The sequence below is a fragment of the Zeugodacus cucurbitae genome, chromosome 4, assembly GCF_028554725.1.
Source record: "Zeugodacus cucurbitae isolate PBARC_wt_2022May chromosome 4, idZeuCucr1.2, whole genome shotgun sequence".
In the NCBI taxonomy this organism is placed as follows: Eukaryota; Metazoa; Arthropoda; class Insecta; order Diptera; family Tephritidae; genus Zeugodacus; species Zeugodacus cucurbitae.
Genome location: NC_071669.1, coordinates 17161023 through 17177090, shown reverse-complemented (window position 1 = coordinate 17177090; position 16068 = coordinate 17161023). Strand labels below are relative to the sequence as shown.

General features: G+C 36.5%; 1 protein-coding gene across 2 annotated transcripts; it reads right to left on the bottom strand.

The window, feature by feature from the left end:
• Positions 1-1010: 1010 nt before the first annotated feature.
• On the bottom strand, positions 1011-3133 carry LOC105215668 (uncharacterized). Of its 2 annotated transcripts, XM_011189717.3 has the most exons (3): positions 2977-3133; positions 2503-2917; positions 1011-2466 (listed from the first exon to the last, which is right to left on the bottom strand). In XM_011189717.3, the coding sequence occupies exons 1-3, from the start codon at positions 2989-2991 to the stop codon at positions 1205-1207; spliced, it is 1692 nt and encodes a 563-aa protein (XP_011188019.1). In that variant the 5' UTR covers positions 2992-3133; the 3' UTR covers positions 1011-1204. The 2 variants fall into 2 exon arrangements, with proteins under 2 accessions (XP_011188019.1, XP_011188001.1); XM_011189699.3 differs by having other exon boundaries at positions 1011-2917.
• Positions 3134-16068: the final 12935 nt, after the last annotated feature.

Genomic DNA, 16068 nt, shown 5'->3' with positions numbered 1-16068 from the left:
TGAAAAGCATTTCAAAGAAGTTGGACTAAAAATAGTCAGGTGTCCCAAATACGCTCTGAGATTCATTTGGTATCTCCGTAGCGTATTGGAGAAGGGTCGAAATCAATTAGGGATCGCACATATAGGAGTACAGTATATGCTTAAACAGCAGTTTTTACCACATTTTGACGTCATATCACCTACTAGTCACACACCAAGCTTAATGAGAATAGCTTTAATGGAACTGACGAAACTTACATCATACAATTTGCAATCATTGGTGAATGCATTAAGCTGTGACCTCGTAATATGCACATGAAATGGTTAAGAAAACTTCTAAATGTATAGAACTCCATTAAAAATTAGTATTTAAATGAGTTTTAAAATACAAGAATATGTAAAATATGTTTATCGATCACCTATGACTATGACCACTTTGTCGTTAATACACACTTCCCACCACTCTTTCTCTGCACTAGTTAAATTCGCATTCCTCATTTCCATACGAAAGCCACACGCTTAGTTGCCACAAAGTTTAAATATTTTATGCAAATTATCAACAATTGAGCTCGTTACAAGTGTAAATTATTACAGGTGTCAGTTTGTTATTGTTGCTGCAATTAATTTCATTTACTGTTAAATAGTTGCAATGTTGGAGACAGGGTGTGGTTTGAAATACAAAATTAATTGTGGTTTGCAGTGGAACAGCAGTTATATATATTTGATATATTTCGACCGGAATAGATATTTGTGTAGCGATGTGATGGAATTACCTCGGGTAAAGTCGTTTAAACTTGCTTCAATAAGCAATTCGCAATATCAGGATAAAGTCCAGAATATTGGAAAATTGGATCCCAAAGATCGCAAATGCTAAACAATGATCATAGCGAATCATATGATATTATAGCAGTTGTGCCAATGCAGAGCAGGGTAGGCCTTCGAGGAGAAGCTTCTCCAAACAACTAACCTTCAATATACATATTCCTAAATACAAACTTGAATACTTCAGCACAAAAAATAATTTCAATGTCTTAGATGACCCAAATATTTAATTACAATTTTATTGTGAAATCTTTTTATTCACTTGCAAGTACATGAAAACGAATGAAAATGGCGACTAGACTAAAACTAGTGAAGTTAAAAAAATGTTAATATATTCAATAATCACATTTCCATTACTTTGAGCATTATTAAGGGACTTTAATAGTTATAAGCAGAAGCTTTCTTAATGAACACGTAGCCAAGGTAAAGCGGGTGCGCCAAGACCACCAGCTCCTCCGGCGCCACCACCCCAAGCGTCTGCACCACTGGCACCCGAAATGCCAGCACGACCATCAATACTAGTAGCGCCACCCGCGCCACCAGCACCGCCTCCACCACCAGCACCAGCAGCGCCGCCGCCACCACCGCCCCCAGCACCGAGATGACCGCTACCACCTCCACCACCGCCGCCACCGGCACCACCACCGGCTATTGCAAGACCACCAGCACCACCGATTCCACCAATACCGCTAGCTCCACCGGCACCACCACCACCTCCAGCGCCTAATAGACCACCAGCACCACCGCCGCCGCCACCAGCTCCATCACCTAAGAGACCGCCAGATCCACCTCCACCACCACCACCTCCGGCGCCTAAGAGACCTCCAGCGCCACCACCACCGCCACCGGCACCGCCAGCTATTGCAAGACCACCGACTCCACCAATACCGCTAGATCCACCTCCGCCACCACCACCGCCAGCGCCTAAGAGACCACCAGCACCACCACCACCACCGCCACCAGATCCACCGCCAACAATAATATAAGGTCCACCTAGTCCTTCAACTCTAATAGCGCCACCAGCACCACCTAGTCCCGCAACTCCAATAGCGCCACTAGCTCCACCTGCGCCACCTAGTCCTCCAACTCCAATAGCACCACTAGCTCCACCGGCACCATCGCTGCCACCTAGTTCTTCAACTACAATCGGGCTACCAACACCACCGGCACCACCTATTCCCTCAGTTCCTATGGCACCAACAGAACCACCTAGTCCTTCGACTCCAACAGCGCTACCAGCGCCACCTAGTCCTTCAACTCCAATAGCGCTAGGAGCACCACTTCCATCACTAAGTACTCCAGCTGCAATCGCACTCTTTCCAGCGTTTCCTTCAATCACATTTAAGCTAATTCCAGCTACAGCTCCACCACCAGTACCACTGCCATCTCCGGAGTCAGCACCAGCAGAAATACCTTCGACTACTGCGTGACCTGCAGCGCCTGCATCTCCAATTGCGCCATTGATACTTCCATCAGAGCCGTCACTTGATCCTTCACTGCCGGAGACAACAGCTCCTACGTCTGCACCAGCACCAGCACCACCACCAGCTGCTATCGCTGCTGTAGAATGTGTCGCACTTGGCTCAACAACACTTGTTATTCCAACAGCATTCACAGATCCAATAGTAGTTGCTAAACCACCAGTAGTTGCTAAGCCAACAGCACCTGGTAATACAGCAGTAGTTGCTACGCCAACAGCACTTGGCACCACTATACCAGTAGTTGCTACGCCAACAGCACTTGGCACTACACCAGTAGTTGCTAAGCCAACAGCACTTGGTACTACACCAGTAGTTGCTAAACCAACGACACTTGCAGATCCATCAACTGCTACGAGACCACCAGTAGAGCTGACTACAGCTCCTCCAACAACACCGTTGGTCAATACTCCTGTGCTGATGACATTGGTTATGCCTGCATCCTCGATGCTCGGCACATATTCACCCTCTAAACCAGGCACTGGTTTGTATTGTCCATCATCTTCTGGTCGAACTACCGTCAAGACAGTTGGTGCACTCACCACATAAGGTAATCGATGTACGCCCGTCACGGGCACAATGCTGGCGTTATTTTGAGCAACGCACAACAACAAGGTAATTGCAGCTAAGGAAAGAACCTGCCAAAATTATAAAAACATTAATACTTCTTCTTCAGTTAATTGTAAAAAGCGCTAACCGTTGCTGTCCTCATCTTAGTTTACTATTGAATTTCACCGCACAAAATACACATCCGTTGAGTTGAACTGAGTTGAGCACTATAACACAAAGTCTAACTGATCTCGCCGTTTTTATATCGGAAGGCGCTATTTTAGAAATATAATTGATTTATGCATATGAGGGAAAACTAAACTGGTCAAGAATTTTCTGCAATCCAGTTCTTTATTTGCAAACAATTAAAGAACAAGTCTAGCGTGGCTCGAGCTCGGGCGTTGTACCCAATGCACAGTAGAGAGCAATAGGTTTGATCGTAAATTTTAAGATTAAGCTGTTATATATTGCGGTCAGCGATTGATTTGTGGATAAACTTCGAAAGGTTGAACCAAAAGTCAGCTTACATTCAAATCGGTAGCTGACTCTAGCAACCATGTGGGATTTTTGGATCCAGAACTAATGAAGTACAATGAGTTTAGTCGATACTTGTGTCGAGATATAGAGTCGAATAAGAATCAAACTACTCTTTGTGATTAGGGAACTTTAGATCAAACAATCTCTAAATAGGAGACCCTAGATTCAAAAGCTTTTTTTAGGAATAGTTTGAAAGAAAGGTTTTAGTATCTTAAGGGAAGTTGTCGCTAGGGACTAGAAATAAAATCAGGAATCATGGAAAGGCTGTTAGGATCTCATATAGATAATAGAATTTGAATCTCATTCACATAGTTTCTGTGATCGGTTGAATGGCCCACCCTTTGTTTCTTCACTTATAATCCACCAAGCCTCTAAAATAAAGGGTGATTTTTTAAGAGCTTGATAACTTTTTAAAAAAAAAAAACGCATAAAATTTGCAAAATCTCATCGGTTCTTTATTTGAAACGTTAGATTGGTTCATGACATTTACTTTTTGAAGATAATTTCATTTAAATGTTGACCGCGGCTGCGTCTTAGGTGGTCCATTCGGAAAGTCCAATTTTGGGCAACTTTTTCGAGCATTTCGGCCGGAATAGCCCGAATTTCTTCGGAAATGTTGTCTTCCAAAGCTGGAATAGTTGCTGGCTTATTTCTGTAGACTTTAGACTTGACGTAGCCCCACAAAAAATAGTCTAAAGGCGTTAAATCGCATGATCTTGGTGGCCAACTTACGGGTCCATTTCTTGAGATGAATTGTTCTCCGAAGTTTTCCCTCAAAATGGCCATAGAATCGCGAGCTGTGTGGCATGTAGCGCCATCTTGTTGAAACCACATGTCAACCAAGTTCAGTTCTTCCATTTTTGGCAACAAAAAGTTTGTTAGCATCGAACGATAGCGATCGCCATTCACCGTAACGTTGCGTCCAACAGCATCTTTGAAAAAATACGGTCCAATGATTCCACCAGCGTACAAACCACACCAAACAGTGCATTTTTCGGGATGCATGGGCAGTTCTTGAACGGCTTCTGGTTGCTCTTCACCCCAAATGCGGCAATTTTGCTTATTTACGTAGCCATTCAACCAGAAATGAGCCTCATCGCTGAACAAAATTTGTCGATAACACATTTCGAAACCGAACACTGATTTTGGTAATAAAATTCAATGATTTGCAAGCGTTGCTCGTTAGTAAGTCTATTCATGATGAAATGTCAAAGCATACTGAGCATCTTTCTCTTTGACACCATGTCTGAAATCCCACGTGATCTGTCAAATACTAATGCATGAAAATCCTAACCTCAAAAAAATCACCCGTTATATTATCTGTCGTATAAATTCTCATTAAGTAAAGAGTTATGAGATTGCACGCTGGGTGTAATAACTAAGAATTCTTAGTAACTTTAATAACAAAGGTTCCAGTTTGCCTGAGTGCGGTTTGGATTTGCATTTAATCAATGAAATGCCAGAAGTGACACCCTCGCCCGTTTCCAATAGCATAAATTAACTTTAATTGCAGCGCAATCACCTAACATGGTGTGAATAACTTGCTCAGTGCCTGGTAGAAAGAAATCACAACTAGCTCAGCAGCAGTCCAATTAGATATGGAGCTCATTAATAATATTACAGAGCGCTTATTTTTAGTTTACGAGGGTGGTATGAGAAGTAAGCGACTTATTTGCTTTTATGGTTACAAACTACTAGAGGTCTGCTTATTGCATAAGTTATTTACGTCTTATCCCAATATCTGAACTTCAAAAGCCACGATAATTAATTGATAATTAAATTAATTGATAATTAAATTAATTGATAATTAAAGCAACCCTGCTACCCCGTAAATATCATAGGGATGCGACGAAATAAGATCAAGATCTGTACCGCCATGAAATATGCGCCCATTTTCATCGTTTTAAGCTCAAACCGATGTTCGAAGTATATGCATTGTTTCCAACTATTCGTCACAGCTAAGAATGATTACATTTTATGAAAAGCCAACTCTTCGGGACTACTGACATTGTAATTCTTACATATTTTGAGGGTTAGTTTTCAATTCTATCCTATCCTTTCCAATTTGAATCCTAAAGAAATATCTTTTTCTAAGAAAAAATCTGACTAAAACAGTAAGTATTGGATCTTTCGAAATGCCTATAGAGCTTAAGGAAGGATGCGTATTATCCAATCGAACCTCGTAGCTATAAATTACATGTAAACAAATATGGTATTAGAATATTACTCATATAACGCTTGTCGAAACACATAATAGGAAATGATTGAGATGTAACCACATGAATATTCTATATTATGTGGAACGCTGACACTTACAAATTAAATAACTACCAGTTTTGGGTTTAAAACATGCATGCATGCAAATTTTTTGCGAAGTCAAGCAAGTTTGTAAAGTTTGAGAGATTATTTGTCTCGCCACGTCAGTCATTTCTTTATAGCAATAATTTCTTTGGCGCCAGTAAACCAAACGAAGGGGAATATAAATTTCAGAAGTCCATTGCTAACTCCATTTCACATCTCTACCCCTCATTCAGGGTTACGGAGTCAGGTTTCGATGAAGTGCCCAAGATAAGTAATAAAACTCGTAGAGCCATAGACCACCAATCCAGCATAATTTTTCTCTCGAATAACTTAAGGCCTATCTTTGCAAATATTATTGCACCATGCATTAGTTTTTGAGTATTGGACCAAATCAAGTTTTTTGACAGATTAAATCATAAAATAAAAGCAATTTCCCCAGTTTACGAAGTTAGCCTCCACAATTTAATTACGCTTCTGTTACATACATATATAAGGAGGTACTCATAAGGTGCTAAACATTTATCTAGTGCAAAAAAAAACATTTTCTGGTATCCATATAATCAAAGGACCACCATTTCGAGGATTCCAAAACTGTTGAAATTTCTTCAAACTTTAATATTACGACTTTCAGATGGACCATGTAAGGCCAACGCCAAGGTCTGAAGGCCAGTTTATATTGTAGGATTCATTTTAATCTCTCCAAAAAATAAAATTTCAGGCACCAAACTTTCAAAGGATACTGGTATCAACAACTGTTAATATCATCACCAATGTGGTTAGACGAGTTTAAGAAACTCAGAGTTTAATGTTAACTTTATCTGTGCATACGATCGTGATTTGTGAAAATAGTTAACAGTGAGACCACTTTGATAAATTTCGATATCAAATTTTCATTTATTAGAGTTAGATCGCCATTAACTCAATACATCAGTGTTTAAAGTGAGTTTAAGGCAAATTGTTGCGTTTTCAACTCTATGTTTATGAATGGTGTGTTCAATTAAAATTTTATACATTTTCGTTCAGAGTTAAAGAGAGAGTTAAATATTTTTTATAAATGTTCTTTGAGGTTTTAAGTTATTAGTAGTGTTTAAGGCGAGTTGAAGAGCAGCTTTCTATTATAAAATGATTCCTTTTTGTGTAGTGCCTATTGCTAAATACCAAAATAATTAGTAAACTCAAGTTTGTGGCATATTTGGATATTATATTACTACAAACTTTATTTTATATATTTTTTTTCATAAAAACCCTATATTTTTTTACATATCGAGAAGTTTATCAATAATATTATATTAAATTTAATTAAAAATACATCCAGAGTAAAATTATATTTGGAAGCTCAAAAGTATATTACAACCTCTACTGATGTTTAAAGTTTTTCGTTTTATTATTTTTGGTGTATTTTTTCAATTCATTTTATCTATCACATGACACTGTCAAGCATCGATTTCAACATGTTTGTTCATTAGCAAGGACAACATTTTTGACGCTCAAGTGGCGAAATACAATATTTTTTCAACGCAACTAATGAATTCGTGGAAAAAATAATAAATAATAGCAAAATAAAAAATCTCTGGCTATTAAATTGCAACGAAAACTGATTTATATTAAAAAAAAATATTTGTGTATTTTCGCAATATTTGCACAACTTGCTGATTATTTGACAAGTTTTTTTTTTGACAAACTATGCATTTAAACAGCAATATCAGCAATTTTGGTTGTTGAGTGGCAAAAAATATGTAGTGAAAAAAATATATAAAATTTGTATTAATAGTTCGATATGAAACTTTAAATTGCTTTAGGGCTATTGACGCCACAATTGAGGGATAAAAATTCCATGCAATAAAAGAGGCATTTTAGAGTTAAATAAATTCGGATTTTTTCAGGAAATAGTGTGAGAAATGAGAATGAGTTTTTTAATAAAAAGAAAAAAATTTTTACTAACGAAATTGTTGTTAATAAAGCTCTCATTATTTACTTAAAAAAAATAAAAAAATTCTAAAATATTTATTATTTATTGAAAATATTTTTTTGACTTGAAAAAATTAATATTTATTTTTTTTTTAAATATATTTTTCCAAATTTTTTTTTTTAAATAAAAAGTGTTATTGATAAAAAATATTTATTCAGAAAAAATATTTTTTTTATTAATAAAATTGAATAACAAAATACATGAATTCAGAGCCACTTAAAATGAACACTCATCCGAATAAGAAAAAATCACAAAATTCATAAAAAAAATAAAAAAAGTTCAGAAAAAAATTGCCAACAACAAAGAGAAAATTTTGCCGATAATTTTTTTATTTATACATTCGACAGTTTGTCAGTTGCGGCAATAGTTTCAATGCTTAGTTAGTTGATTGCCTGGCGCCGACGAGATCTATAGCAAGTGAACAAGTTTCCATAGAAACAAATATATACATACATATAAATTATATGCAAAAACAAAAAAAACTCTAGTGGACGTGCCCATAGCGCTAACTGCACTGCCAAATGGCCAATTGAAGCGAGCTTTAGTGTGCTGAAGAACGGAGCAGGGATGAATGCGAGCCTCGAACTGTATGTAGGAATGAGTTGGCGCCCCTATACAACATTTATAATACAAAGCATGCCACTGTGGGTATTTCAAATTCCCTGCAATTCTACATATATTCCCTGCAATTCTCTATATATACCATTGCACTACACGCCTCTTTTCATTTCATAGCGTCACATATGCAGCCAAAACTCCGCTGGGAAGCATTTTTGTCCTGCTGACCAGCGCTAAAAAAATGTGAAATATGAAGAGAAAAAATCCGGCGAAAGAAATTGTCTAGTCAATTGTAGCAGTTAGTTTTTTGTTTCGTTCCCTCTTTTTCATAGGGAGTATTCATGGCTTGAATGTGACTCACTGACTGACTGGCTGGCGGGTGTCTGGTTTTAGTGATTGCAGTGTTGCATTCAATGCACTCTAAAATTGGCTAAAATTAATGTACTATATGTAAAAACTTATAGACACTCGTTATTGATTCACATGGCAACTGAGCTTTATAATTTGAAAAATTGTCTGATGTTTTTTAGTTTGAACGGAAGGCTTTAAATTGAATTGTAATTCTGAACTAGCCTTTGGCTTCCTCAAAAGCGCTATTACTACAGGAGCTTTCACAAAAGCTCTAATGTACTGAGAAGTTGCTGAACTGTTCACCATAGAACTACATGATTCCTAAATGATTTTGAAATCAATTTGTAGTTTCTATAGGTTAGAATCATTAATTTGCATAATATAAAAAATAAGTCTTTAAAGCTTTTTGTACATTAATCAGAGAATTGGACTGTACTCTGTGCTTCGCAAAAGTGTTGTTACTACACGAGCTATAAATAGAGCTTTCATAAAAGTTCAAAACTACCGAAACATAGTTGAATTGTGATCCACATTAAATTATTTTGAAATCAATTTATAGTTGCTATCGGTTAGAATATTTAATTGTATTTTATAAAAACATTAAGCTTTAAAGCTTCTTATACTTTTTCATGCCTTGGCGCTTTCGTACAGTCGCACACAGAAATTGTATGTCCAATCTACTGCTATGTTGTCGATTTTAATCTAAAGCTTTTCTGCATTTTTAAATGCCTTGGAGCTTTCATGCATTTTTATAAGAGCTTTCATCAAGTAATTGTAGTTTGTAATAGAGTAAAAGCTTCACTGCAGTTTTAATGCGTTCACTTCTTCTTCACTGCAGTTTTAATGCGTTGGAGCTTTTATGCATTCCTGTAAGGGCTTTCACCCCTATTTTTTTGTTAGTAGTTGTTGGATAAAATATTAAAATCATAAATTTTCTAAACAAAGTAACCTGCACAAACTTAAAAAAAGGACATTTGAGCTTTTGACCACATAGCGACAAATATCGAAATACTGGAAGACCTCAAGGTCTTTCACCGAGCTCATGAGGGGCATTCGGTAAATCATTACATTTTCTCTTAGAAGTTTTCTTGTCATGTCTCTCAGAATAAGTATGGTTAAATTCCTACTATTTCTACCACCGTTAGTACCCAAATTGATTTTATTTAATTCACTTTCTATCCATATTTCCACGCCGTAATTAAGTCTCTCTCTGCTGTGACATTTAATTACATTTTTAACTCCCTAAAATGCTTTGACTTGGTGTTAGTTAAAGAATTCATCAAAAAGACCCCCAAAAGCCGCTACTTTTGACAAACGCTGAATAGTGTTGCATTTTAACACCACAACAAATCCGTTTGCTACATTTGCTACTCTTTCCTTCCTTTTCTGGTCTTTGAAAAAACCCGCACTCAAAGCCAAAGCAAAATTTAATATTCACAAAAGCTATTGGCGTAGTTCAATTGCCTGACTGGCCGACGATGAGGTGACCGTTCGATAGATAGTTGAGTTAGAGAGAATGCTTGAGCACATTTGCTGATGAATGCACTCATACCGTGAGTGAGTGTGTGTGTGTTGGTTGCAATTTGCTTTTGAGTGATTATATGGGTGTGGTGGGCCCAAGTGATTGTTTATTTGACTGACCAACTGATTGATTCACAGATTGATTGATTGATTGATTGAATACAATTCAAACTAACGCTCACTTTGACGTGTTGGTTGAAAGCAGGAGCAGCAAGGGAGTAGAGAAGAGGGTGTTCAATGTTGTTGAGTGGAGTGAGTGGCATATAAAGTTTGCGGTGGTTCAGTAGGTGCACATTTCAAATGAAAGAGATAAAACTGCTGGCTGGCTTGTTAGTCGGTTGGTTGAGTTAGTTTAATTGGTTGCTTTGTGCAATGGGTGTAAATTGGCTTTACGCTTCGCTTTTTAGCGCACTTACATATAACAGTATATGGGTTTGCACTAAGCAATTCTATATCAAAAGCTGTACGAGTATATTCCGTCACTTTGATGAGTTTTTCTATGTTGCTGAACACTTCCTTTCATTAAAAAATGTCTTTTGATTTTTTTTTTTAGTTTTTGCAATATCCTTTGAGGTATTACGGCATTTTTTAAATGACATTTAACAAATCTAATTTAACCAACTTCACTTTGATTACCTTTGTGGAATGCCTCTTAAAAAAATCATTTATAAGTGAATTGAATGAAAGCTTTGAAAATATGCATGTATATATGTTACTAAGCTTCAGTGGATATGTGGTATTTCTAAATCACTTTATTTTGATTTTTTTACCACAAAACTTAATTTACAATAAGCAAATAATACTTTGTAGAGGTGTAACTTGGTCTTGAAAAGCTCATTAGAAAACGTTAACTAAATGTTTTGCATCAATTATATAATGAAAGTTTGATGAAATTGGACCTGAAATTGCTGTGAAAGTTCATATAGACAAGTAGATAATATAAGTGAAAGCTCTAAAGTAAGTCTCGGGCAAAACTTGTTGCTTTTATGATATTATTTAAATATTTTATATTTATACCCATTATTTCATGAAAGCTCTGTGAAAGCTCGTAAATTAAAGTTATAATATCTTCAATACTAAATGGAATATAATAAAGAGTAACACTATGAAAGCTCATAAATTTTCATAATAGAGTTTTCGACAAATTTACGATAAGCAATTAATGCCTTATAGAAATAAAGTTATAAATAGCAAGTGAAAGCTTTAAAAAAGGTCATTGAAGAATAATTCCTTCTTTTCTGATAGCTTGAACTAAATTTTCTGCAACAATTATTTGTAAAAGTTCTGTGAAAGTTTTTCCTGAAAAAATGTTTTGAAAGTCCTTATAGACAAATGGGTAATGTAGCTGAAAGCTTTAAAAGCCTTTTCAATAAATTTATTTATTTTTCTTTCTTTTGTTTAAATCAAATGGTTAGATTAGTTATTTAATGAAAGCTCTGTGAAAGCTCACAAATTAATCTTCCAAATGTAACTAAATAACAAGTAACTCCTCGAAAGCTCGTAAATTTATTCGAATGAAAGCTTCATGAAATCTAACAAAGAAAATAATTTGATGAAAGCTCTGTGTAAGCTCACAAATTAATCTTCCAAATGTAGCTAAATAAAAAGTAGCTCCTGGAAAGCTCGCAAATTTATTCGAATTCAACGAATCAAAATTACAAATGTTCCTATAAATAATGGTGTGTAGGAATAGATGAAAGCTTCATGAAAGCTTACAAAGACAATTCATCAAGTATACCAAATTTAAGGTAAATTAAACATCAACTTCAGTGTATGAACATTTTTACTGATTCTTGGTAGATTTTTATATATTAACACTTTCGTTAACAAGTGATTTAAATAGCTTTCATCGAAATTATGTACTACCAAAATTCGAAAATATATTTTATCTTGTAGTTGTATTTTCTTCTTTCATCCAACAAATAAGTTTAAAAAATTCCAAAAAAAAATGTATGGAATAATAGTGGTTCTTCTAAGTATCGACTTTATATTGCTCTATAATTTGGTGTGAATTCGGTGACTTTGATTAGATGGGAGATCACAGAAAGGTATAAAACTCAGAAATATCGCTCGATGTCATAAAAGTGATTGCGATTTCTTTGGCAGAATAGTTGATGGCCTCGAACATAATACTTTTAGAGTGAGTTTCGACATACCCGTATCTCCTATTTAGGCATAAATGACAGCTTTGTATACTTCTAAAGATGAACGTGAAAGTTAAGAAGCTAAATACTGCTACTGACGCTCACAACTACCCATACAATGCCGTTATTAATATAGTGTCTAAAGAGTAACTATGACTCATAAGATTACTACAAGCGTTCTTCTTATAAAAGTTTTCACCAACTTAATGTGGAAGCACTAAAATTAGTGTTAATAACAATATACATATTTCTTTTGTACCACCCTGTATATGTATGTAGTTTTTACGGCATCTTCGTTTATTTAATTTGCCTCAAATTTGCGGCAATTTTCCTCCAGACAATTGTTATGAAGATAATGAAGCCGCGCGCTGCCTGTTGTTGTGTCTAATCCACATATTATATGCCAGTCTTATGATTGTGCTTACTTTTTATTTTTTGTTGTTATTGTTGTTGGCAATTCGAAGCGATTATGCGCATTTGCCTTTTGTGTGCTCGCATACTGCACGCAGTAACGTTTTGCTTTCATTGCATTAGTGCGCATCAGTGCGAGCGGGCGGACAGGCTGGTGGTATAAGCAACAAACAGTGGCAAGTGAGCAAGAGAGAAAGCAGGCAAAGACAACTCTGCAGGAATTCGCGTCGTAAATGGCAATTGTAATGGCAGTTGGCAGTCAATTGGCAGTAGTCATCAGCATTTTTGTCATTCAAAATTCATGAACTAAACGGCTAAAGCTTACAGGCAACGCGTGCGTGGGTGTGTGTGTCTGCGAAGCATGCAAAGCAGACACAACATTTTAGTGGCGTTATGCGATTATCCTTGCAATTGTGTGGTTGGTTATATAATGGCTGCATAAGTGAGTAGCCATGCTCCTCACTGTCTATTTACAGGCAGCGCGTGTCTGGCAATATTCGCTTGGCTTGGTGCTCGTTGTAAGTGTTTTGGCCAACGAGCCGCATCGTTTAAGTATTTACCGTATGAATATGCAGTAGTTCGCCTGTCTGCCTGCACTTGCCACTTCATTACCATTGCGTGTGTGTGTTGTTATTATTGTTACTGCGATTATGAAGTGGTTGCGCGTATGCTGTCTACGTGTCTACCAAAATACACAAAATTGAGGAAATAATGCTGGAAATACCAGTTTCGAAAGTAATGTCATAAAGAGCTTTTGTGGCGACAGCTGATACTCATTTTGGCGAACTATTTTCATTTGAGAATTTCAATATGAAAGGTTAAATATGACTTCGAAGTAACCACAGAAACATATCTTGTTACTGTTGTTGTTGTTGTCGGAGCAGAAAACGTTTCCGAAGTAATGTGGGTCATTATAATTCTTCCACATTCCTTCGACGGATATAAGCCGATCCGATCCTGTAAACCCGATTATCAAAAAATGTATATCTTAGACTCAACTTCAGTAATCAAAATATTTTCATAATTGTAGCAGGAGTATTCAGAAAATCTCTGGTTCTTTAAGGGAACCCAAAAAGGTCACAAAAGTTTCTGAAATACTCAGGGTATACCAGCAAAGTATTTACGGATCTTTTCTCGAAAACTGAAGAGAGTTACTGTAGCACCTAAAGTGGAAGAAAGAATCAGCAAGCTGTTCCTCGAGTATATGAACTATTAATAAATATTAATGATAATAATTTTATCTCACATTTCTCGAATAACAAGAATATGCCTCTCTATATTACCTCTCTCCCTCTCTCAAAAACTTAAGAGAATTACCACAGATCCCAGACTTGAATATAGAAACAAATTCCTGCTCGAATATATTACCGATTGCTCTAGAGAATTGCTTTATCTCACATTTCTCGAACAAACGTCATAATTTTTAATAAGCCTTTAACCATTCTCAACTCTTTACATGGTACAGAATCGTAAAAGAATGCGAATTGTGAGATGGTGTCTATGTAGTTCTAAACAGATGGTAAACTCGATTGGATACTGTCACACCAGCTCTGAGAGTACTTCCCCTTATTCGAGAATGTGTAGGTTAGGTAATCATTCGAAGCACCAATTCTTGAAAGATATGACTTTGGTTATGCTTTCTTTTGAAATTATTGGATTCAATTATTATTACATTCAAGAATTATTACATCTCCAGGTCAGTACTAACACAATACTTCATTTCATAAGGTTTAACCACCAAAATCACAACTCTTTTGAAATAGATATATATATATTTAACATAGGGTTTCAAGAGACAGACTAACCTCTCAAACATACAACCAGCATTCAGTGATTTTAAAGAATTGAGGACAAAATTTTAAATGGTTCAATCTAATAGACTTCATTTCGCATTTTGCTCTTGAAAGAGATAATCCAATTACATATTTAGATTACAATTTCCTATAAGTTAGGTTAGGTTATACTGGTATACCAATACGCCACTCATAGCAGTTTGGTTCTTTGCGATGGAGTGCCGTCACGTTGTTCACGAGGAGTAGGATTAGGATGCCTGCGCTTGACGCGAGTTTTAAACGTTTTTGTTGTTTCGATACCTCTTCCAGATTCTCATATTGTAACGCCCCCAAGTAGCGAATACGTTGCCTTGACAATGCAGGGCAAGTGCACAGGAGACATACAGTGGCCAGTGAGTATTCCCACCAAACTCCTACAGTCCCTTCTATCGAGTTACATACAGTAGGCGTTTGGTGTACTTCTGGTCTACCGCTTTACACATGGCTTTAGCGGTTTTACACCCCGGTATATTTGTGTAAAGTTTTTTTGTCATGTCCCTGTCCAGATAACCGTATAGACAGTGCATGGGTTTGCCAATGTCAGTCGCGTTTCCGGATGACTGTTTTACACCGTTCTTGGCAATTTCGTCCACAATCTCGTTGCCATCAATGCCTTTATGTCCTGGCACCCAGTAGAAATGAAGACACGTGTTCATAGAAACTCTCTCCACTGCCACCCTGGTGTCCAAAACACTTTTGGCCGAAATGCAAACCGAGGTTGTTGTCTTGATTGCTGCTTGACTGTCTACGTAGATATTGACTTTGGGGTAGCCGGCTGCTGTATTGAGGGCTAGCTCTGCGGCTTTCCCAATAGCAAACACCTCCGCTTGAAAAATACTGCAGTGGTTTTGAAGTTTAAAATGCTGCCTTACACCTAACTCCGGACAGTATATTCCCGCACCTATTAATAATTTCCCATATGTGTCCCAAATTTAGAACCCTTTGGATATATTTAGTAAATTGTTTTCAAATTTCCTTCTCTAAAAATAATAACTTTGGTATTGCCCACTTGCATTATTAATGTTTTCAAATAAGATCAGCATACACGGTTTCCTAAAGAAATCAAGTGTTCAAAACTATCTAAATGATAACTGATTTGGAACAAAAATCTTTCGAATTTTTGGCCTTCATTGTTTGTTCTCAACTCAAAATTCTATGAATTAAGAAAACTGACTTCTGACTTTCAAAACTAAGCAAAGCTTTTCGAACTTCATTCCAACATAGAAACATTTTGAATTGAACTATATGGTACAATCGAATTGCCTCTACGAGTTAACAACATTAAGTAGTTACTAATTCTGCATTAAACCCGTGAAAATACCACAAGAGATTAATGGTAAGCTATTACTAAAGCCAACGCCAAAGTTCACTGATTCCTCCATGAATACACCTAGAACTATGGTATACTTGTATGTCATATCAAATAAATGCATTTACCATGACAACTAGTTCATTGTGTGTGGAGCGTGTCAACGTCTGTTGCATTAAACCAATTAAAGGTGTTTGGCGAAAGAGCTTAAAACGCATCAGTCGCATAAGTAGTGACAGACAATGCAATAGCCTTCACAACAAAATGAAAAGCAAAAACAAAAAAAAAACTATTTAAATTGTTAAGC